At 35.0% G+C, this 26,129-nt stretch overlaps 1 protein-coding gene across 1 annotated transcript; it reads left to right on the top strand.

The window, feature by feature from the left end:
* Positions 1–11,923: 11,923 nt before the first annotated feature.
* Positions 11,924–15,888, top strand: LOC112500667 (type IV inositol polyphosphate 5-phosphatase 7-like). Its single transcript, XM_025104211.1, has 11 exons — positions 11,924–12,147; positions 12,237–12,324; positions 12,506–12,574; positions 12,688–12,772; positions 12,864–12,968; positions 13,048–13,828; positions 13,923–14,116; positions 14,311–14,419; positions 14,506–14,654; positions 14,885–15,117; positions 15,463–15,888. The coding sequence occupies exons 1-10, from the start codon at positions 12,118–12,120 to the stop codon at positions 15,105–15,107; spliced, it is 1,833 nt and encodes a 610-aa protein (XP_024959979.1). The 5' UTR covers positions 11,924–12,117; the 3' UTR covers positions 15,108–15,117; positions 15,463–15,888.
* Positions 15,889–26,129: the final 10,241 nt, after the last annotated feature.

Here is a 26,129-nt window from a genome sequence, read left to right as displayed (position 1 = left end):
AACTTTAGGTAAGGATGTCTGCTCATAAATAGTGCTTTTGTACTATTCACTGTGGCAAAGGACAAGTATTCCACTTAAGGCTTGACACGCTCTCTAACCCTACCTTATTGCATTAAATGAACATTTAGTGCACTGGGTATAAATAGAAGTGTTTCTTCTCCATGCAGAGAGCGCGCATCTCTCTCTCTAACCTAATTCTTACTTCAAGCATTTTCTAGTTTAAGTAAAGGATCTTTCTTATAGCAACTTCTTTTCTTGTATTTGTTAAAGCTTTGTGTGTGACCAAAGATTGTTTAAATAGGTTTTTATTACTTTATCTTTCCGCAAACAATCTTGTAAAATCTGTATTGATCTTCTCTATCAATATATATTTTAAATTTGAAAATACTGTTTTTGTATTCATCCCCCCCTTCTACAAACTGTTTCTCTTCTTCTAGACCCTTACGGGGACCAACATTCACATATTTGTTGCATACTCATTTATGCACATAATTTCATCTACTAACATGATCAAATAAAACAAATTTATCATGCTATCACGTAATCACTTATCAAATAATCACACACATTAATTACCTTAGTTGATAACCAGGATCTAGTTATCATACTTAACGATTCAGAGGTTGTCTCTTAATGTGACTATTAATAGATAAAGAAACAACCCCTTAATTTAAATTAACAAATAAAATCTCGTAAAAAAACTAACCCTGAATTAACTCTAAACAAATAACCATAAAGTTTACGCTAAATTTTTATTAGAAAAATTCAAGAAGAATCCATGACAAACATCGAGGCAAATATGTATTTGATCGAGATTAAATATTACATTTATCATACACGCATGGAATTATTGTTAAAAATACATTTTTTTTATTTGTGTTAACATTAAAATTTATAACTAATTCTAAAAATATTCAATATTGAGCTTGTTTCGAAGGTATCGACGAGGCCTTTTTAACGGTGTAATTTGTAAAAGAAAATATATATTTTTTATGTGTTAGTTATAAATTAATAAATATGATAAGAGTATAAAATAAAAATTGAAAAAGGAATGAAGTAAATTAAAACTACTAAAGTCTTTGAAAGGTTAAAAGTGTAACTGATTTCCAACCACGATCCTCAAGTTTGGCAATCAATGGATGGTTTGTGTCTTAATCTATACTATCTTATAAACTAGATTTGTCAAAAGTCTTAAAAATAATTTTTAATGCATAAAATACTATACATTTATGCACAAAGTCTTAAAAAGTCTTAAAAACAATTCATAATGCATTAAGTATTACTACTTTATGCATTTAGTCTTAAAATCTCTTAATCTACAATTAAAATAACATATAGTATAAGTTACCAATGCACATTATTACTTTTTCTTTTCATGTTCCCAAAATACTTTTGACACATTTCACTCATGTCTTCACTCTCTCATACCTCTATGTCTTCTCCCCATCCCCCAATGTGAGATTCAAAATAATATTCATGATGAGTATTTCATTAATCTCCCATTTAATTGCTTTAGAACTCTCAGTCTCACTCTCGATCTCTTGATTCTTTGCTATTGGTGTAAATCGAACACATTTGTGGATTCGTTTAAATATGTTGGATTTTAAATATATTGGGTTTTAAATTGTCATACAATTTTTTTCATCGATAGACTGTAATTAGAAGTTTGGAACCATAACTCTTATTTATTCAAATTGTATTAATATGTAAAGATCAAATGTAACTTATATCATCGTTAAAATCTTCTTTAATAAAACCAGTGAAACTTCAAAATCGATAAAATTCAAGGCTCCCGCTGCATTGTACGAGTACACAACTAGTTTTCATTTAAAAAACTTATGATTTCACACTTATATATCTTAAAAATTTACGCTTTGCCTCTACATTTTTATGGTTTCACATACAACCATAACCCATAAAGATAGTGATGGCAACATTGTAAACAGAAGCCAAAGGGTATTTGGTTTAGCGGTATGTAAATATTTGACCTTCTAATAAGTCAGAGGGTTCAAATATCACAAGCGATAAATAAGATACGTAAGTTTATTTATTTTATTTACCGTATATAAATATTATATACTTAAAAAAGAAAATTGTACATAGAATAATTCTATCGATAAGAACCCACCATATACTCGGGGCTCATGTTTCACATGTTCAATGACCAAAAATGATAAAGAGTTGGTCAAAAATCAAATTAAATGGAATATATGCTTTTAAAGTGTTATTTTAGTAATTAATCTATACTTACTATTGACTTAACACATAATTCAATTTAATAAAAAAATATTCTCTCTGTCTTAAAATAACAATCTATAATTAAAATAATATATATTTATTGTACGTTTTATTTAATCAAATGACAATATTATCCTTGTTTACATAAGTGTTGATTATTTGTGCATTCATTAAAGGATTTGAGAATTTAGTTATGATTTTTGAAACTAGACATTTATTTTTGAAAAAACAAAAATACAACCGTGAATACTTATTTTGGGACGGATGGAGTAATTCATATATTAAAAGGGAATGTATGTTATTTAGTGAATTCTATTCATACCCCTCTTATACAACATATGTTATTGAAATTGGGGTAAGAAGTTGGTGTATATGAGTAGGAGTGTTCAAAAACCCAACCAACCTGATCAATCCAACGCGAAATAACTCAACTTGAAGCAACCCAATGTCTAATCGAGTTGTAAAATTTTCAAACTGTAGGTATTGGGTTACTATTATTTGAACCCAAATCAACCCGATGAACCCGATATCCTTTTATTTAATATGATTGTAGATTTAATATGATTATTGAATATACATTAGACAATTACACTATCATGTACGTTCTTCATATACACATATTTTCAATCTATTCACATCTCTATATAACTCATTCGTGTATATGTTCAGTAACTGTGAACATATATATGTAAATTGAGAAAATTAAGTAGAATGTGATATACGTGAGAAGTATGAATAAGTTGTATCAAATGGTTGATGATGAAAAATAAGAGGGTGTTTGGGATTGTTTATAAAAACAACTTATTGACTTATTCCGCTATGACATCGGTAATAAGCACTTTTGAGTGTTTGGATAAACAATTCATACTGGTGCCAAACCGGTAATAAGAAGTTTTTAAAGATGTTAAACCCTTCTGACTTATAATAAGTTGATAAGTGCTTTCGTAGAAAAGCATAAATTGTTTCAAATAAGCAATCCCAAACGACCCCTAAATTATGAGTAGTGAAATAACATATTCAATGTTAGAAGAATATTTTAATATACCAAAGGTATCAACCCGACCAGTGGCGGATCCAGGATTTTGGTCTAGTGGGGGCACCTTTAAGGTAGCTTAAACGCCCACCAAGTCGTCCGATGTGTTTTAAGCCTAATTCCACCATTCCAAGAGATTTTTGAAGTTTTTTTGGATTATTTCGAGGGATTTTTTAAGGTTTTCTTATCGATTTCGAGGAAATTTTCAGTTTTTTGGTTGATTTCAAGATACTTTCTTTAGTTGGTGGGGGCCCTAACAAGAAATTACGGAGAAAAATCATGGTAGAAAGTAAAAGAGACAATTTTTAACCTTAAAAAAATTCATTTTTTTTATTTTTTAATGTGGGCCCTTCCCCCCATCTTTTACATGGTGAATCCGCCCCTGAACCCGACCAACCCGTACGGTTTGGGTTGGGTTGGGTTGTACTTTGGTTTGGGTTTGATTGAGTTAAGATTTTTTAAATCACAAGTATTAAATTATATTGTTAAAATACCTTCAACCCGATCAACATAATCAATGAACACCCATGTATACGAGTCTTTGAGCAGCTATAAATAACAACCCTTTATTTTATTTTATGGTTTTTGCTAAGGTGGGACCAGTAGTTGACCCTCAAATTAGAGTAAATTACAAAATAGTCCTTGTGGTTGAGAAGACATTTAGATTTCGTTCCTCAAATTCGGTCTATACAAATATACCTTTACTCTTTGGATTTTGTCCCCATATACCCCTCATATGAGGATATTTTGCTTCTTAAATGTGACGTGAGAACATTTCTTGAAAACAAAATAAGAATATATCGAGAGAAAAAAACTATGAACATTAATGAGTATATACAACAAATTCATTCCAATAATTGTTGTACGAAACCCATATATTCTAAATTAAAATGAGATTGATACCGAAAATCTAGATTACAAAAGTTTTTCAAAACCTTAAAATTAAGTAGAAGTTGAGTAGACATGTAGAGCACTATGGCTTTGACTTGTTCGACTTTTATTCAAGTGTGTGATCGAATATTTATGAGTATTACACAATATATATATATATATATATATATATAGGAACGATCAAATAAAAATCACTCTAATTTGTAATACATATTACTTATCTAATGAGAAAGGTTAATCCATTTTTGATTAATTTTTCAGTTTTTCAGCTTACCTTTTAAGTTTTACGTTATGGTTTCTTGTCTTTTATCAAACCTCATGGTCAAATTTATTTTGAAGTTAACTTTCGGAAGGTATTTGGATTTATTACTGAACTCTTTAGTTTGCGTTACACTATTTTATTTACGGATTACATATGCATCATAACTTTATATTGAATGGAATATAAAAACGTCCTCGTCGAGTTTACTTTAAAGTTGTGATTTTTATACTTATTGGAATGAAGTGGGATAGATACAAACCGTATAAACCACACTATATAACATTTCAAGGTGCAGTTTTTTGTTGTTTGAGATTATGTGGTGTGATTTGCGATTTAGGGGCCATTTACCTAAATGCTTACCCGATAAGCACTTACTGTTAGGAGTAACACTATAATTTATTTTACTGGGTAAGATCGTAGTACATTAAAATGGTAGCGTATACAACAATTTACCCGATAAGCACTTACCCGGGTAAGGGCCGTCACCCTCACTTACCGAATAAGACTCTCCATCTTTAACATTGTGTTTACCGGGTAAGATTTTTGACCCGTGTCATGTTCATCAGATAAGAAAAATTACTCGGTAAGCGCTTACAAGGTAAGCGTTTAGTAAACAGTAAACAAGCACTTCGTCCTACACTGCACCAAATTACACCACAAAGACCCCTAATATGAACCAATAAAAGAAGAAAATATTTTGTAATTCATATATTTATATTAATTTTAATTTATTAATGTAATACTAGTTGGAAATAAATTAAAATATAAACGTAACTTTTGTAATGTACATGTAATCATGATTAAACCAATTAAAATATAAACACAACCAATTGAAAATAAATTAGAAATATAAAATTACTTGTAATAATGATTGAACCAATGCTTTTCTAACATGTTCTAATTTATGATTCATCATAACTTTGTATTACAAAAATATAAAAAGTTACTCTTACATTAACATATTAATCTAAATTATCAGATGTATTTGAAATAATAAAACGAGATTAATGTGTATTTAAATCATTTATTTATTAAAGTAAATTACATGCTCGGTCCCTATGGGTTTACATGGTATATCGTCTCAAGTATCGCCCTTTTGTAATAGTTAAGGATATGAGTCCTACGGTATGCATTTTATTAGCGGTGGCGGATCTTTTTTTGGTGGCCGATGATTAATGAAACATAGGGGGTGTTTGGGATTGCTTATAAAAACAATTTATTAACTTATTTTGATGTGACACCGATAATAAACACTTTTAAGTGTTTGGATAAACAATTGTAACTTATAATAAGTTGATAAACACTTTTGTAGAATAGCATAAGTTGTTTCAAATAAGCAATCTCAAACACCCCCATAAGTGTCAGTCTACTTGAAATACATGTAGCTATTGGAGGAGATAGACAGACTAAATGGAGAAAGGAGAGGGAAGGGATTAATCACGTTTGTATTGGTTGAAACTAAATTGGAATATCTAACTTAAAAGAAAAAGAGTGAAAACCTAAAAAGACAAAAATGCCCCTCGCATGGTGATTGATTTAACGGAGCCATTCATAACAATGTTAACGTAAAAGACTAGTTTGGCTTCCAAATATGAAATAAAGACTATTTTTATATTTCATAATTTTAAGGATCAAGACCAAAAATAGAAATGACACACACTTTTAGACATGTCTATTTGTTACATTTCTTAATTAACGAAATGACAATTTTATTTTTCAGTAATTCATTTGTCTTAAATAATTATGCATTTGTTAGAGGATAGATTTGGAAATTTTGAAAATAGACATTGATTTTTAGAAAGAAAAAAAAAACATAAATAGAAATACGAATATTAATTTTGAAACGAATGGAATTTCTATTTCGAGTTTCAAAAACAGGTTTCCATTATATAAGTGGTGTATGCGATGTATCTTAGAAAATAAATGAAATGGACAATTATTACTTTTTTTGTTTGTCCAAAAACAATCTTTTTATTTTTTATAAAATAATATTATTTTCAGAATTTTAAAAGAAAAAAGAAAAGGAAAAATGCATGCAAGTAAGTGTAAGACTAGTCAAGTAATTGAGGAGTCCCTTTGGCTTTAACGAGACCCAAGACGACCGTGATGTACCCGATGGGTCCCACTTGATAACAACCCCTGAAAAATGGATGACCAAACACCCATTCAACTTATACGACATCTGTCAATACACCCTTCCTTTTTCTTTTCTTTTTTCATTTAACCATTTTTTATCTTTTTTTTTAGATTTTAATCTTAACAGTTAAATACACCTCGTGCATTTAAAATAAGGGATTGCTTGGCAGTTATTAAATAGTTTTGTGTAGAATGATTAAAATATAAAATAAAATATAATTGTTTGGAAATTGTTTACAATGAAAGAAGGGCGATGAATGATTAAGGAGACCCATGATACAAAGTTATTAAGAGAGTTTTAAAACCATTAAGAGACAAACTTTATTTGTCAAACAAGATTCACCTCTTAACAATTACAACATTTTTAATTTAGTTTGAATTAAATTATAAAAAAAATAGATAAAGCACATAGTTGAACTTCTATATTGTTTTCAATATATATATATATATATATATATATATATATATGTGTGTGTACGTTTGGGTTCTGAAAATATAATACTTACATAATATATGTAAAAATACTTTTATACTGTGTGGAGCCATGTGGAGGTGACCATCTTCACAAAAGTTGATGAAGGTGCACATTCAAGTTATGTAACATTCACAAAATATAATGTAATCTTCATATAATATAAGAGTACATTTATCACTTCTTACATTTCTCATCAAAAACTAATCTTAACAGTCCATCGAGCCAAGTATTTGGTTTCTTAATATTAAGTTACGATCATAACAAATTAACCATGATTAATTTTCATAAATATCTCGATTGCTTCATAATATAAGCATGGAATCGCTGATTATAATTTGTATGGTTTGTATTTGAAACTTTTTTTTTCTCTCTCTCTACACATATATATATATATATATACATACATACATACATAGGGGCCTAATCAAATGAGAACTGAATAGTTTGTGGTAACTGTGAGGTCTTATCTCAACCACAAATCAACAGATAAATTAGGAAATTAATAATTATGGTAGTTTGAGTTAAAATTATAATTAGAGGACATATTAGGTATTTTTTAAAAACTCTTCTCTCCTCTCTCCTCTCTCATCTCTCCGACCTTCAATCTTCGGCCTCTGGTGAAATCGATACCACAGTATATCACAATGGGTATCACATTGTGTATTACAATGGGTATCACATTGTCTATCTTTGTTTTTAAGGTTCGAGTTGGTCATAGTTGGTATCACATTATATCACAATGGGTATCACATTGTCTATCTTTGTGATTACTTGGTACCTGCCGGATTAATGTTCACCGGAGGCCGGAGGTCGGAGAGATGAGAGAGGAGAGATGAGTTTTTTAAAAATACCTAAAATGCCTTCTAATTATAATTTTAACTCAAACTACCATAATTATTAATTTTCTAATTTATCCATTGATTTGTGATTGAGATTAGATCTCACAGTTACCACAAACTAATCAGTTTTCCCTTAAATAGGCCCCTACATACATATATGTATATATATACACACACATATATATATATATATATATATGTGTGTGTGTGTGTGTGTATGTAGACTTGGGACCATTTGGGACCAAAGGTTTCTCGTGAGACCCGTAAGACTAATTCTCAACCCTTAGATTAGATCTACAATCTAAACATTCATAATCACAAAATTGTCACGAGACTTCTCAATAGTCACAAAATTGCCACGAGACTTCTCAATAGTCACAAAATTGCTACCGTGCAACTTTAGACCATTAGATCATTAGCTTATAAAATTGATCAATGAACATAAATTGGTCTTACGTGTCTCATGAAAAACCCTTGGTCTCACGTGAACCCAACCCTATATATGTGTGTGTGTGTGTGTGTGTATATATATATATATATATATATTTAATCACCTTTAATCACCCACCCATGAATCACGTTTGATATAGGGATTGATCTGGTGCATCTCGGTGCATCTCATCCTAATGTACATCCAATGGTGGAGGTCATTTCTTACGCTTATCAACTTAATTCTCCTTCCCACTAGATACCAACCCTATGGGCGAAGGATCATGTGAGAAAAATAGTTAAGATGAGAAGCGAAAGAATAGATTCAAATACTTGATAAATTTTAATCTCATTTCTATCTATGAATTGTGCTTTAGAAGAGAATTGATCGGGTGCATCTCGGTGCATCTTATTAGTGTTGACATTCAATTACGACTGATCCAAGGATGAAGATCATTCTTACACTTATCACCATAATTTCCCCTTCTTACTGGAACTTAACCCTATATATATGTACATACACACATACATATATAAGGACAAGTTCAAACGAAAAGTTAAACGTTTTGCGGGAAGACAAGAAGTTTAAATATCATATATGATTACACACATGATACACAAGCTTAATCATATATGATTACACACATGATACACAAGCTTAATCATATACGATTAAACAAATGTTGCATTGACAACACATAGACTCTTAACAATATAAGATTAAACATATCCAAAGAAGTGTAATCATATATGATATTGAAACTTCCTATCTTCTCGCAAAATGTATAAATTTTCACATGATCCTTCCTCTCTATATCTATAGTATATTATAAAGCATTTGACAAAAACTCTTAAAAACCAATTTTTATGCGTAAAGTACTGTTTAATAATGCATATTACTTAAAACTCAAGATTGCAAGTAGATTGTGCGTAAGTATAATTTATTAAAGCTCCATATATGAATTCGTGTAACTAACTGCAGATAAACATAATCAAATACAGGATAAGATCTCATTTTAAATATAAAAATCTAAAATATAATTAGAATAATCATTGAGTTATAACATAATACTTAATTATTATCTTTATAAAATTTATATTATTAAACCAAAAATAAATTATTTCATTATTAAACTTAAATTAAATTATAATAATAAAATATATTAAAAAAATTACATAAAAAATGAAAACTTTTAAATAGTTGATTTGATATTAACATTGATATATATATAAATTTAAAATTTTTATGATATCTTCAAATTTATATTTTATTCAAAAATAAAATCATTATTGTTTTTCTTAAAAACACATAAAATCATATTATAACATCGAGATAGACAAATAATAAAATAAAACATTAAAATTGAGATGTGTCCCGTTGCATTGCACGAGTACTCTTCTAGTAATTATATAATAACCATGTCAATCGTTTCCTAATCAAATTTAAAATATAAATAATCAATAAGTCATCAGTTGTATCATTTCAGTTAATAACAAGTGTCAGAAATAGTGAATATGAGACAACAATATTGAACGACAATTTGATGGATAAAATGTTAATTAGTTATGATGCATGTTAAAAGGACAAATAGTTGTTAAAGTAGAATGTAGTTTATTTCAGTTTTTATTTTATAGAATATACTTTCAAAAGTGTAATTTTGGGAACATATTATGCCACTTTATACCATTACGAAACATCATCTTGTATTTTCTTTTTTATGCAATTAAAAGGACATAAAACTACAACTTTGTGAATAGAAAAAAGAAACGTACCACTACTTCATATTCATAAACAAAAATCAACGTTAAAAGAAATTACCATCATACTTTCTTATTTGAAATGTCTTGGTATAAACACCTAAACAAACTTTTTAAGAAAAAGTATTTTTGATTAATTTTAATCCTAAAAATAAATAAATAAATAAAAAGTTATGAATTAAATAGAATACATATAAAAACAAACATATTTCTTTGTCTTGCCATGCAAAGCCCACATATTTATTATGCTACAAAACAAACATTAATTCCTACTTCATCAACTTTCAATATCCCTCACCTAAAATTGGCAACAAGACTATATCTCTCACATACACACAACAATACACTTTTATAACAAATGAATTATGTATGTATGTATGTATGTATGTATGTATGTATGTATGTATGTATGTATGTATGCACACATATAAATCTAACAATTTTTTGATGCAAAATAGATATATGGTCTACAACAGGAATTGATAGTACCAAACTGAATCTAATTCAATCCATAAGAAAACTACTTGAGCCTGCATGTCGCTTGAAAAGTTATTGCCATCCAAATTCTAGTTATCTTGTTAGAAGAAAAACAGACCCTGAAAATGACACTAGTAAGAACCCTAGATTGTGAGATGGATGAATGAATGACATACATTGCACTTCGATTCATTCGAACTTTGAGGTTGTCTAGATGATGATGTCTTCATGAATGTATTTGATTATGAATGAACTTGTTGAGTAAAGTGAGAACTAAATGACCAGGCGTCTGGACTCCCTTAAAGATATGGAGCTTGGAAGAACATAAACCACTGATCAAGAGATGCACATATGAAGAATTCAAGAGATATGGAACATAAAGACCATCAATTGCCATGGCATAGTATAGAGTCAAGGACAAAACATGGGAGACGTTTGAGAGATGGAAAACATAAGGCCATATCTAAAATGCCAATTGAAAAGCGTAGAGAAAGACACATGGCTAATACATAACAACATAGACCAGGACCACGCCCAGAAAGAGGCAAAAGGTACCCAATGAATCATCCAAAATACTGAATACGAGCATGCATTTGAGCAAAGACATTTCACTAAAACACAGAGGTAAAGACCACTCAATGTGCATTGGTATTGCAATAAAGGATGAATACCATGTATTTTACTGTCGACATATGTAAAGATACAAACAAAAGTATCATTTACGATATTCATTTATGAATGAGAGATTAATAAACAGGATAAGATCTTCGGATGATGAATTTCTTTTGAGAAATTGGATAATCTTTTCTTAAATTGAGTAAAAACATTTCAATTGAAGTAATACTATATTGTTATTACAATTTGAAGTAAAAACATGTATTTTTTTTCATGCCGATTAGAAAAACAACATATTGTATGAAAATACAACATACTTTGATTCGAATATAATCTTTGTTTTGATAAACTGTCGAAATTTGATTGAATAAACTTTCTCCATATGTATACATCTCATTTAATTTATATAGACACCCCTTGCATTTACATAATCATCATATTTCCCATTATGATTAGGGAATAAATACATATACCCTTTTTATGATTGTCCATTATCTATAATTTGCTTTACTTTGGTTGGAAAACCACAACCAAATGGCCAATGGGCACACTATCCTGTTGCTGATCCCATTCACCGGGCAGCTGGTTCCGGTCAGTTGACCCGGCTGTCCCCACCACCAGGGCCGGGTTGGGGTCATGGGTTGGCTTGCCTTCACTTTATTCCATTCAAATTCGTCGATGCTTTTGCTGCTGCGAAGAACGAGGGCGTGTCTGGAGAAAGAAACCCTCTCTCACTTTAATGTTTGCCTCGGAATCTAACTAATCTCACTTCCACGCATTAAAGGGGATTGTCTCTCTTTGATCCTCGTGCCCTTAATTCTTCTGGGTTTTCCTTCTTTATTACATATAAATGTTCCATATCAACACACGCCATAGCTGTTAAGGATCAACATTGTCTTCATTTACCGACAACTATACGAGATACTGGGTCAAAGTAAATTGGTAGGAAGCAGCAGCAGCAGCAATGAGAGATGGAAATTCCAAAAGCAATAAGGTTTTTAATTTTACTTAGATTGTTATTCTGCTTGATTAGTGTATGTATGGGTTTGGTGAGTGATGCTTCTTTTTTCTCGTTTTTTGAAGTTCTCTTGGTCAAGGAAACTGGTGCGAAAGTGGTTCAATATCAAGAGCAAAACCGAGGAATCTGAAGCGGATAATGTTGTTTCTGGAGGTGGGTATCTAATAATATACCTTGGGGCTTTTGAATCAAAGTTATTTATGATATCCTTTGATGGATTTTTGTTTTGCTTAACGTCACCACTTTTGTTGTTTCTCTACCTGCACACCACCTGTTTGTTTTTATTTCTATACCAATTTCACTAACTGATGCTTGGTATGCTATGATATCATAGGTGGTGATGGGGGATGGATGAGTAGCTTCTGTGAAAGAGAACCACCTGCGATCAAGAAAACCAAAACTGGTACAATCTGGGCTCTTAACTTTTTCTCGATGCCATCAGAGTTGAGTAGTTAAACAATTCTCTGTTGATTGGTGAAATGATTAACTTATGCTATATATCACTTCAATGAACAGAGAAATCCAGCAAGAGTACAGAGTCTCGTAGGTGGGGAAGGGTTGATCTTGACCACCCTCAGGTTATAAATGTGCAGAACTACAGGTGTGTTAAAATCTCATAATTGTTTCCCCTTTTTGACTTTCTATCTTCTTAATGATTAAATACTAATTACAGTATTCCAATCTTGAACCAGCATCTTTTCAGCTACATGGAATGTGGGAGGAAAATCCCCTTCTAGTAAAATGAATCTTGATGATTGGTTACATGCTGCCCCTCCTGCTGACATATACGTTCTTGGGTATGATTTCAGTTTCTAATTTTCTAATGGGCTTTGGGTTCCAGCTTCCCCTTTTGATGATATATGTTTCTTGTTTCAGATTCCAAGAAATAGTTCCTCTGAATGCAGCTAATATTCTAGGCGCAGAAGACAACGGCCCTGCAAAACGATGGTTGGCTCTAATACGTAGAACACTAAACAATCGGCCTGGCACCAGTGGGGGTAATGGAAATGGATGCTACACACCATCTCCAGTTCCTGATCCGGTTGCTGAATACGATGCTGATTTTGAAGGATCAACAAGAAACAAAACTTCATCATTCTTCCATCGCCGGTCTTTTCAGGCATCTCATAGCTGGAGAAATGAAAATGATTCATCAATGCAGCAACCCCACCTTGATCGCCGTTATAGTGTATGTGACCGAGCCATCTTTGGTCATCGGCCAAGTGACTGTTCTTCAAGTCACAGACCAAGTGACTATTCCTCCTCTAGTCACAGACCTAGTGACTACTCAAATTACAGGCCAAGTGACTACTCAAATTACAGACCAAGTGACTATTCATCTGGTCACAGGCCCAGTAATTACTCATGGGGTCAAAGACCAAGTGATTATTCAAGATGGGGTTCATCTGATGATGATTATGGTCCCATGGAAGATTTACAGAACACCAATTCATTCTCGCCAATGTCCAATTGGGGATCCAACAGTATGGAAGATGGATATAGAATGCCGGGCCAATCAAGCTACTGTTTGGTTGCAAGTAAGCAAATGGTTGGCGTTTTTCTGACAGTCTGGGTGAGGAGTGAATTGAGGGAACATGTTCGAAACTTGAAAGTGTCGTGTGTTGGCAGAGGATTGATGGGATATCTTGGAAATAAGGTATCGATAATCTTACCATCTTTAACGTTCCATTTTAATTTTTATATTGAAAGATTGAAATGAAACGGATAATCACTTTGTTTTTCTTTTGCAGGGATCGGTATCCGTCAGTATGTTGTTGCATCAAACAAGTTTTTGCTTTGTCTGCACTCATTTGACTTCTGGAGAGAAGGAGGGAGATGAACTAAGAAGGAATTCTGATTTCATGGAAATCATTAAGAAAACAAGATTTCCACCTGTTCAAGGCATCAAAGACGAAAAATCCCCAGAGACAATACTTGAACACGAGTAAGATCATAAATTAGCTTCCTTTTCTCATTGTTCTAACTTCTATTAACTTGATGCATATAAAAATACTCGTATTGGCTTCTTATAAATCAGTTCTTTATGTTATCTTTTAGTTATTTTGCTGAAAATAGTAGGAATCCCAGAACAAGTGAAAGTTAGTTGCTAAGATTCTGATATTCTGTATACTGGTTCAGTCGAATCATATGGCTTGGGGATCTGAATTACCGAATCGCCCTCTCTTACCGATCAGCAAAGGCACTTGTTGAGATGCAAAACTGGAGAGCATTATTGGAGAAAGATCAAGTATGGTGTATGCTTCTCTTGCTTTGTCTTACCAAACCTGTGTTAATGATGTTTCTTTATTTCTAACCAATATTTTATTCTTGCAGCTGCGAATTGAACAACGAAGGGGCCGAGTCTTCCAAGGATGGAATGAAGGGAGGATATATTTTCCACCCACTTACAAGTATTTGACTAATTCAGATAGATATACAGGGGATAATTTGCACCATAAGGAGAAAAGAAGAACGCCTGCATGGTACGGATTTTAGTATACATGATATTTACACTTTTTATAATGAAAACCTCTCTACCTATTAGGGTAGAGGAAAGGTCTTTGTTCATCGTACCTCTCTCAAACCCTACTCCATGTAGGATATTCTGGGTATGTTTGGTTTGGTTTGGTTTGGTTTGGTTTATAATGGAGAACACTTGTGGTTAGAACATAGAAGCAACCTTTGTTGATATGGTTAATATTCACATGTGAAGGTGTGATCGTATCTTGTGGTATGGGAGGGGTCTTCATCAGTTATCATATGTCCGTGGTGAATCTAGATTTTCGGATCATAGGCCAGTATACAGCTTATTCTGGGCCGAGGTTGAGTTAGTCCACAGCCGATTTAGAAGAAGCATGAGCTGCTCCAGCTCTAGGATTGAGGTCGAGGAGCTCTTGCCATACGCCAATGGCTACACCGAACTCTGCTTTTTCTAACTAATCAATGGTAAGCTTCAATTCATGTTCATTTTAACAAGAAAATCTTGAGGGTTCTTTCACATAAATACATTACACAACGTCCCAAAATGAGTTTCCACAATGAAAAAGGCACAAGTTTTAGGAGTGTGTAATTATTGTACCTTTTAATTAACTAACCGACAATTATACCCTTAGTAACAAAGGGAGTAATGAATTTATGTATCTCATAATTAAGGGTAGAATTGAAAATATTTTTGAAGGTGGATAGTTATTTTGGGACAAACTTAAACAGAAACGTGGATGCTTATTTTGGAAGGAAGGAAGTATTAGAGTATCCTAATCGAGTAAATATTCCATTCTTTTTCATGCTTAGACAGAATTGGAAGCTGGATTTGATTCCCATGAACAGAGAAAGGCGAACGACACCCGCTGTAAAGGGATCTTGTTGGTGAGCAGTCGTGGGTGGGTCCATCTGCTTCGTGTTGAAAGAGGTGTAGATATAGTTGCAATTACAATTGGGTGAACTAACCATAAGAGGTGTGGATTGCTGGTAGAATTTAGGTGAATTACAGTTTTGAAGAAAAACAGAAATGATGTCTAACAAAATGGAGTATGTTTTTAGAGTTATGATAGAATGAGAGAAATGCCCAAATGGGGAAATGCAGATTGTTATTATTATTCTTGTTTATTTAATTCTGAAGATTCTTTACTTGTTGTTAGGGGAGGTACAAAATCTGCAACACAGATGAGATGAGATGAGATGAGATGGTGGAAATAATGATTCAATTGGTTTTTTGTCTTTCTCTTTGTGTTTGATTAAAGAATATGCAGTGAGTGAGGCAGGCAACAAAGAAATTACTACTGAAAAAGTGTGGCTTCTGTTATCTGCTTTGCTTTTTCTTGTCTGGAATGGAAAAGGACACTAAAGTCTGTCATGTTGAATTGGGTGGGAGGGAAACCTTATTCATGTTTTTTTTTTTTTTTTTTCCCTTTTACTTTTTATTTATTTATTAATTAGTATTATAATATACTGACATTTTTTTTCAAGTTGTTTTTATTTTTATTTTTTTAATAATGAATCCTTGTTCAAAAGTAGTAACTTTGATATTGGTCAAAAGACTCTTTATTTGTTTTTATTAGAATATATCTAAACATATACAATTAAGGGTGTCTTTGTTTATAACTTAACGGTATCAAGAGTTTATTTGCTCGGCTAAATAGATGATTAAGGGTTGTTTGTTTTTGTTATACAGTTTTATCAAACGTTAACTAACAATTGCTTATGGGGTCACCTAACTTATCTCTGTTATGGAAATGGAAATGGAAATGACTGAGAGAATCTTATCCCGTAAAAAGTAAGATCAAAACGGAGTGTAATACTTTATTTGTTGAGAGTTGCTTATGGGGTTACTTAACGTATCTATTATGAAAATGAGAATGATTGAGAATCCTATCCAGTAAAAAGTAAAGATCAAACAAAAAAAAATATGATAGTTAAATAAACAGAGTGTAATACTTTATTTATTTGTGATTTTGAATTTGTTTTTTTTCATCGGGGAAAGAGTGTGAGGAAGGTAATCATTTGGTGCTTTCCATCTTTTACAAATTCATGTTTTCTGGTTCATTCCCAATTGAATGTTAGAGTAAAACAAAAGTTAGATTTGATTCCTAATTTAATAAGAATATTTAAATATTCAAAGATATTCTTTTAATAAAATAAAATAAAATAAAAAGGTTAAACCAGAATTCATGATATAATATTTTATAAGGCTAGCCTGTTAATTAGTGAAGTTAAATTGTAATATCATTAATTTATTTGAATATCCAAAATAATAAAATTATGGTATCGAAAAATATTTCTTAAATATCCATGTTTTAAAAGACATGTCATGGTGTAAGCGTAGTTCTTCTCAAATTGGATCAGATCTATAATCATTATTTCATAAAGTGGTAAGAGTTTTTTCATCGTACACTTGGATATATGAAAATAGTTATCTCAATACCATTTTATAAATTTGAAGGAACTCTAACTTACACAAAAATGAAATGATTGTAAATTTACCAAAAATTCTTTAAAGTTTTTCATAAACATAAAACAAAAAGTAAACTACAAATGTGGTTTGTTTACTATTAACACTTTTCGTTCATTAAGTTTCAAAAATACAAAACAGTTATCGACTCATCGTGGCATATAAAAGCGTTCAAATTTGTTCCCTTCATTAACCGGCATTAGAAATCCCAGTTAAGTTATAAGCATTTTAGACTTTTCTTATTTTCCTTTAAAAAAGAATTAAATACTATTGATAGAAGATATGCATCGATGTTGTAGATATTCTTTTATGTGAATGATTATTGTATTAGTTAGGATTTGATTAACTTTACTTAGGGATAGCTAAGTCTATTCTTATATAAATAGTTGTGCATAATGAATGAGAGCATGGACGGATCTAGCTGGGTGGTTAATGGTTTAGGTGGCACGTGCCACCGTATTAATTCTCCATCGAAAGGAAAAAATGTAGGTTTGTGAATGGTGCAACCGTATCGTTTTAGAAGGTGCTATCGTATTTTCCTGAAACCCAAATCGTGCAACTGAAACCCAAATAAAACAAAGCCCAAATGGCCAAATCAAAAGCCTAATATGCAAAGCCTAATTAAAACTTAGCAGCCGGCCAACGAGATTACGAGAACAAACAGGAACAGGTGCAAGTCGGCAAGCAAGTCCAGACCAGACAGCAGCAAGTGAGTGACGGAAATTGAAAATCGGCTAGAAGACTCGAACGATTCTCAACTCTCAAGTGGCGATTCTCGAAAGATTTTCACTTGCTACATGGCTATTTGGTGACTTTGGTCTCTATTTTCACTTTTCAGATTTAGCCATATACGTAATCGAATTGGCGATGACCTTTTGAATTATGCCCTCATTTGTGCCATAGAAAAGGAAGCACATAATAATGTTAAAAATGAAGATTTCATCGATCGTTTCCAAAAGATGAAGACACGCCGAGGACAAATTTAGGAGGAGTTGTTTCTCAATTCTATAAAAACTATATTTTTGTAATTATTTTTCGGTATATATTGACCGGTTTCAAAAGATGAAGACACATCGGGTACAAGTTTAGGAGTTGTTTATCGTTCCTATAAAAACCATATTTTTGTAATTATTTTTGGATCTATATTATATTAATTATGTGGTGCCACCGTTTGAAAACATTTATAGGTCCGTCCCTGAATGAGAGGCAAGGATTCCAATTGCTTTTATGGTATCATAGCTACCTAAAAATCACTCCTCTCTCCCCTATACCAAAATTATCGGGCGTACCTAAAGCAAACTGCTGCCATCATCATCCTTCCTGATGAAAAAATCCGCAACTCTCCGTCTTCCGGTCACTCCTCCTTCCATGTTTCCTTAGCCGTTTCCACTGTCAAGAGCCTTATACCCATCATCCTTGAGATGGAAATCGTCCAATATGTGATGTAAGTGGAACTGTTCAAAATTCATGCCCGATCTCACCATGTTATTCAACACATCATTCCACCTTAACGGGCTCATGATCGACTATCTCAAAAGATGAAGTTCTCGAGTTATGGTCCAGGCTTGACGCAATTGTGGTCCATTAGATTTATGCCATCATCTCTAGTGATCTCTCGCAGCCTATTTTGGAACCCGACTCGACGACCATGGAAGCTTGGAACCAGCTACGAGACATATTTCAAGGCAACAAAATTCCCATACGGTCACATTTGAACATGAATTCTCTAACACTATTAAAGAAGACTTTCCTAATGCCGTCGCCTACTGTTAAAAGCTTAAGGTATTATCTGATCAACTTAAGAATGTTCGTGTCCCAGTCTCTAAAGTCTCGTTCTTCAAATGTTTGCGGGGCCTAAATGGTGTTAAAACTCTTACCCGTCAGAGTGATCCTCTACCCCCTTTCTACTAAGCCAGATACATGTTAATGCTTAAGGAAGTCGGTCTGATCAAAAAAGCATCTCAACCGCCACTGCCAATTCTGTCATGCTCAACACACCCTCCAAGGATCTCTAAGACTCACCCTATAGCGAATATGTTCATCAGCCCCCCTCCTCAGGCAATGGATGAGGAAATCAGAGAGGGAAGCAAACTCGTAGCGACAGGCCAGGTCATAACAATGGGGGTCGATGAAGCGGCCCAACCCAAGTTGTGGCAACAGTGGTCAACGTGGCGGGGGCCATGGCGTGGGTAGCTTCAGTTGTACCACCAACACTTGGCAGACCATTACTTTCCAGCCCCAATAGCCTTTGTAGTGGATGCCTTGGGTTATGCCAACTTGCCTATACCCTAATATGCCCACTTCATAATGGCCTAGACCCCCCCAATCCGAACAAAAAGGCATGTATTCTTGGGCCATGACCTCCACAATCCTACTCAACATCGGTATCATCTACTTCCAGCCCCACTGATATTGAAGCCGCCATGCACACTGTTGGACTCATTCCTTTGGACTAAATTGGTACATGGAAAACAGGGCCATATCTCACATGACATTCGACTCAAATATACTTTCCTCTTATTTTAATTTTGAGTAAAAATTGTGATGTTATTGTCGATAGTGGTCATAAAATTCCAATTCATGGTTATGGTCACACACATCTCTCCTCTTTTAACCCCCTCTCACTCAAATACGTCCTTCACGACCTTCATCTTATCAAAAACTTGTGTCTGTTCACAAACTCACTAAAGATAATGGTATTTTTATCGAATTTGATCCTTTTGGGTTTTTATGATTTGGACAGGCATACAACTCTTTAAATGTGATAGGTAAGGATACTTGTACCCTGTCACCCCTACTTCCAAAACTCAACTTGCCACCACCACCTCAACAGCTCTCTGCGCCATAGCCCCTTTTATTTGGCATGCACATTTAGGTCACGTGGGCGTCCAAATTTTCATTTTCTTAAGCGTAATAATAATATTGCTTGTAATGACTCTAGTAGTTGATGTAGATCAGTTAGCCCGAAAGATCGATGAGCAGCGAGACCAAACAAAGCCATGACAGCGAGTCGCGCCTTGACCCACGCTGACTGAACCTTTGATTAATTTCAGATTTATTTCCTTTTCTTTGCATTATCATTATTTAATAATTATCTAGCTACCATAATTATCTAGCTACCATAGTTATTAGTTTCCTAGATTAACTTTGCTTCTTAGCCTATTTAAACAAGCCTTAGCCTTATTAGTTATTCATTCAATTATCAATTAAATAAAGCTTAGCCTTTTTTTAGAATTCTTACGAATCCTTGTTATTTTCTTAAGCCCTACGCTTGTGAGATTTAATCCTTTTTCTGGGTTCTGACAATTGTCAAGCCTTTCGTGTTTCCTACTGCGTCAGTTGGTATCAGAGCACATAATCCCTGTCTCTTTTTTAATCTAACGATGGGAGATAACCAGCCACTCACTTGAGCAGATCTTGAAGGTATCACCGCGGCCTTCAACACTGCTCACAACATTACTCTCGCGACCCTCACCACCACCTTCACCGAACAAATCGGCACCTTAATCGACAATCGATGGAGAAGAAACAGGCACACTGATCATTACCGGCCACCTCGTGGCGTCCAACCCCGTCCCACCGCCAGTTCCAGTTCAAAGTCCGAACCCGAAGAAATAGCCGATCAACCACGCAATGACCCCAACTACCGAATGAAAGCCGACATTCCTTATTTCCACGGGAATGTAGGCGTGGAAGAATTCCTTAACTGGCAGATCGAGGTCAACAGGTTCTTCGATATCATGGAGATACCGGAGCATAAACAAGTCAAGATGGTTGTTTTTCGCCTGAAAAGCACAGCCGTTGTTTGGTGGGATAAGCTAACCACCTAACGACAACGCCAACGAAAAGGTCTCGTATGCTCGTGGAGGAGGATGAAGCAGCTGATGACCGAACGGTTCCTACCGGAGGATTACGAGCAGATCTTCTACCGAATGTATCTGAATTGTTTATAAGGACCCAGATCCGTGACCGAGTACACCATGGAATTTATACGTCTCTCAGACCGGAACAAGATCAGAGAAACAGAAGGGCAACGAGTCGCTCGTTACATCAACGGGTTGAAGGGTTCCTTACAAGAAAAAATTGGCCTCCAAACCGCATGGACCGTAACCGAAGCATCCAGTTTGGCGATGAAGGCTGAACTGATGGAAGAGTCTACCCGAACCGCCTCCTATCGAAGTACTCTACTCAAACTCCTTTCGACGCCTTTAGTTCCACCCCTGATAAAGGGAAGAGTGTAACGGCTAACCCTCGCGATCCTCCCAAAAACTCCACCCCCGCTCAAAACATAATGGCCACACCAAAACCCAACAACCCCTACACCAAGCCCACCGGGTTCAAGTTCTATCACTGTGGACAACCAGGCCATCGTTCCAACGAGTGCAGTAACTAGAGGACAGCCGGAATCGTAGAAGAAAGGGAAAGCGGCAATGAGGACGAGTATGAAGGAGCGGAATTTACAAAGGAAGATTTCGAGGAAAAGGTGAGCATCATACTCCAGCGAGTCCTGCTATCACCGAAAGAGGAGGAGCAACAGAAAAATCTTTTTCGTGCCTACTGCTCCATCAACCGTAAAGTCTGTAACTTGATTGTAGACAATGGAAGCTGTGAAAACTTGGTGTCCCAAAAGTTAGTAGATCATCTTGGTCTAACGACTCAACCGCATGATTCACCGTACTCGCTCAGATGGGTAAAGAAAGGCCCTCAAGTCAACATCACCCAGGTATGTAAGGTTCCACTCTCCATCGGTAAACTTTACAAGGAAGAAATTTCTTGTGATGTCGTCGAGATGGACGCTTGCCACATCTTACTCGGTCGACCATGGCAATACGACAACGATGTCACGTATCGGGGAAGAGACAAAGTCATGATCTTCCGATGGGGCGAACACAAGATCGCCATGGCACCCGTTACTCACTTCAACCACACCCCAGAAAAGAAAGGTGAAAACTTTCTGATCATCACCTCGAACGAGCAGATTCTTGAAAAATCGTTCAAAGAAACCCAAGTCTTTGTCCGATCGTTGTAAAGGGCTTGAGGAACGTCGAAAAGATTGGAGAGAAAATTCCGAAAGAAGTGAGCGGGATACTCAAGGACTTCAAAGAGCTCACCGCCAATGACTTACCACTTGAGCTACCTCCCATGAGGGACATCCAATATCAGATCGACCTGATTCCCGGTGCCAACCTATCAAACCTCCCTCACTACCGCCTGAGCCCAAAAGAGAACGAGATCCTAAGGGAGCAAATCAAAGATCTCCTACGAAAGGGTTTCATCCGTGAAAGCTTAAGCCCTTGTGTCGTACCTGTTCTCTTGGAAGAAGAACAATTAGTGGAGGATGTGCATCAGTAGCCGCGCCATCAACAAAATTACCATCAAGTATCGATTCCCGATCCCTCGCTAGAGGATATGCTTGACTACCACCAAATCCGAATGCGACCTGGTGATGAATGGTAGACGGCGTTCAAAACGCCTTTCGGTCTATACAAATGGCTCATCATGTCATTTGGCACCTCCAACGCTCCAAGCACCTTCATGAGGACGATGAACCAAGTCCTCAAACCCTTCATCAGATCTTTCATCGTTGTGTATTTCGACGACATCTCATCTACATCCGTAGCAAGCATCTCCACAAAGTTTTGTCCGTACTCCAGGAAAGCAAACTTTACGTCAACTTCTAGAAGTGCACTTTCTGCATCCACAAATTTCTGTTTTTGGGTTTCATTGTCGGAGAAGCCGGTGTCAAAGTAGATGAAGAAAAGGTACGTGCGATCAAAGAATGGTCTACTCCCCAAAACCTCACGGATGTCCGAAGCTTCCACGGTCTAGGAACCTTTATAGAAGGTTTGTAAAAGACTTTAGTACAATCACCGCCCCTATTACTGAATCTTTGAAGAAAGGCAAATTTCAATGGGGACCCGATACTTGCACTTTCCGATTTCGACAAGGTATTTGAAGTGGAATGCGATGCCAACGGAGTAGGAGTCGAAGCGGTTTTATTGCAGGAAAAGCGACTGATAACGTTTTTCAGCAAGAAGTTAAGTGAGGCAAGACAAAAGTGGAGCACTTAAGATCAAGAGTTCTATGATGTCTTTCGTGCTCTAAAACAATGGGACCACTATCTCGTACAAAAGGAGTTCGTTCTATTCACCGACCACCAAGCCTTGAAGTTCATCAACAGTCAAAAGACGGTAAGTAAGATGCACGCACAATGGGTGAGCTATTTGCAGAAATTCCCTTTTGTGATCAAACGCAAAGCAGGAGTCCTAAACCGAGTAGTGGATGCACTAAGTCGGAGAGCCACGCTAATGGTCACGCTCGCCCAAGAAATTACCGGTTTCGAAAGATTAAAAGACCAATACGAGGAAGATGGGGAATTCAAAGAAACATAGTCCAAATGCAGGAAACATATACCGGTGGATGATTACTACCTCAACGACGGGTATCTCTTTAAAGGTAATCAATTGTGTATTCCTAACTCTTCTCTATGTGAACAGTTGATTAGAGGCTTACATGGAGGAGGCCTAAGTGGGCATCTTGGTCGAGACAAGACCGTCGCTAGTGTAATGGAGCGATACTATTGGCCACGTTTGAGGTGTGACGTTAGCGCCATTGTCTGGAAATGTTACACCTGTCAAGTCGCCAAGGGCCAAAGTCAAAACACCAGCCTTTACTTGCCTCTACCGGTTTTGGAAGATATATGGCAGGACTTATCCATGGATTTCGTCCTTGGATTACCCCGCACTCAAAGAGGAGTCGATTAGATCTTTGTCTTTGTGGATCGTTTCTTGAAGATGACACACTTCATTGCTTGCAAGAAAACAACCGATGCAAGTAACAACGCCAAGCTATTCTTCAAAGAAATTGTTCGCCTTCATGGAGTTCCCAAGACAATCACTTCCGTCCGCGACACAAAGTTCTTAAGCCACTTTTGGATTACATTGTAGAGAATGTTCGGAGCAGCACTTAACAAAAGTAGCACTACCCATCCACAATCCGACGACCAGACCGAGGTAATAAATCGCACTTTGGGCAATATGCTTCAAAGCATCTGTGGAGACAAACCCAAACAATGGGACCTTGCTCTCCCATAGATTGAATTTGCTTATAACAGGGCAACCCACTCGGCGACCGGTTGCTCGCCGTTCTCTTTGGTTTACACTTCGTTTCCCAAACACGTCGTTGACTTGATCAAACTTCCACGACTCCCGGGAACAAGCATTACAGCAGAGAATATGGCAAAAGATGCGCACATAATCAAAGAGAACGTGAAAGCTCATCTTGAAGCAGTTGGAATGAAGAACAAAGAGTTAGCCGACAAACACCGACGAGAGAAGATATTTCAAGAAGGTGACGATGTGATGGTATTTTTTCGAAACGAGCATTTTCCTATTGGCACTGACGAAAATCTCCAGCCAAAGAAGTATGGCCCATTCAAGATGACCAGGAAAATTAACGACAACGCCTATGTCATCGCTCTCCTTGAATCTCTCCACATCTCCAACACCTTCAATGTGGCCGATCTGTACCCGTACCACAAAGATGATCCTATCTTAGATGAGAACTCGGGGTCGAGTTCTTCAGAAGTGGAGGATACTGATGTAGATTAGTTAGCCTGAAACGACGAGCAGCGAGACCAAGCAAAGCCACGACTGCGAGCCACGCCTTGACCCGCCCCTTAACCCACACCGGCTAAACCTTTGATTAATTTCAAATTTATTTCCTTTTCATTGCCTTATCATTATTTAATAATTATCTAGCTACCATAATTATCTAGCTACCATAGTTACCATAATTATCTAGCTACCATAGTTATCTAGCTACCATAGTTATTAGTTTCCTAGATTAGCTATGCTTCTTAGCCTATTTAAACAAGCCTTAGCCTTATTAGTTATTCATTTAATTATCAATTCAATAAAGCTTAGCCTTTTTCTAGAATTCTTACGAATTCTTGTTATTTTCCTAAACCCTATGCTTTTGAGGTTTAATCCTTTTTTCGGGTTCCGACGATTGTCAACCCTTTCGCGTTTCCTATTGCGTCAGTAGTTCTCATCTTTTTCACTCTTGTGTGTTTGTCAAACGTATTAAACAACCTTTTCTTGCATATAATTCCAATACTATTATGTTGTTTGATATTATCCATTGTGATTTATGGATATCCTTGTTTAAGACTCATTCTGGTCATTAATATTACCTTATTATCTTGGATGACTATACTAATTACTTCTGGACATTCCTGTTATCTAAAAAAGCAAGTCTTCTCATGTTTCTTAACCTTCAAAAACTTTGTTCGAACTCAATTTAAACATGAAACTAAACACATACAATATGAAAATGACTAGAAATTTGACAATACACAGTTTTGGCAATTTTGATCCTCTCATGGCTTATCATTTCATCTCTCTTGTCCCAACACATCATTTTATAGATGAAAGAAATCTAAGATTTCAACAATATTATCTGCACTATATTAAACCATGTGTTAATCCCAGATCTCTCAATAACACTAATAATCTAGTTAAGAATAACCAAATTATAGTGTTTTAATGAACAAAGTGATGAACACTCAAGAATGAATTATAAACAATAAAGAAGAATCTTGAGCGTCAAAGGTTTCACTTTTTATTAATGATAAAAACGTAAAAGCGACATTGTTTACAATAGGCCTAATCACCTATTTATACTAGAAAGCTAATTAGAAGATAACTATCTATTGAGACTTTTTAGCTAATCTTCTAATAACAAATAATGTTTATCTAAACTATGGATAAGCTTTAGTATTTAAGATAAACTCGAAGTCTAGCTGTTGACTTGTCATCTCCAGCTGTCTTCCATGGTATGATGAATCATCCTTATCTTTAAATCTTCATCGTATGTCTCTGGATGAATTGCTGAAGAATTCTCTAAGTGTTTTTGACCAGAGGGGCAATGAAGATGCTCTTTTCATCGCATCCCTGGTTGTCCATCGGCCCTCTGGTTGTTCTCCAGACTTAGTCAATTCTGCCTTGAT

The sequence above is a fragment of the Cynara cardunculus genome (genome assembly GCF_001531365.2).
Source record: "Cynara cardunculus var. scolymus isolate 2C chromosome LG 17, CcrdV1, whole genome shotgun sequence".
Lineage (NCBI taxonomy): Eukaryota > Viridiplantae > Streptophyta > Magnoliopsida > Asterales > Asteraceae > Cynara > Cynara cardunculus.
The sequence above is the reverse complement of the archived record's forward strand: the minus strand, read 5'-3'. Positions and strand labels throughout refer to the sequence as shown.

Coding starts and splice junctions, on each gene's coding strand:
- LOC112500667 (XM_025104211.1), top strand. CDS start 12,118: ATGAGAGATGGAAATTCCAAAAGCAATAAG. Junction 12,148..12,236: donor GAAATTCCAAAAGCAATAAG/GTTTTTAATTTT, acceptor CGTTTTTTGAAG/TTCTCTTGGTCAAGGAAACT. Junction 14,655..14,884: donor AAAAGAAGAACGCCTGCATG/GTACGGATTTTA, acceptor TCACATGTGAAG/GTGTGATCGTATCTTGTGGT.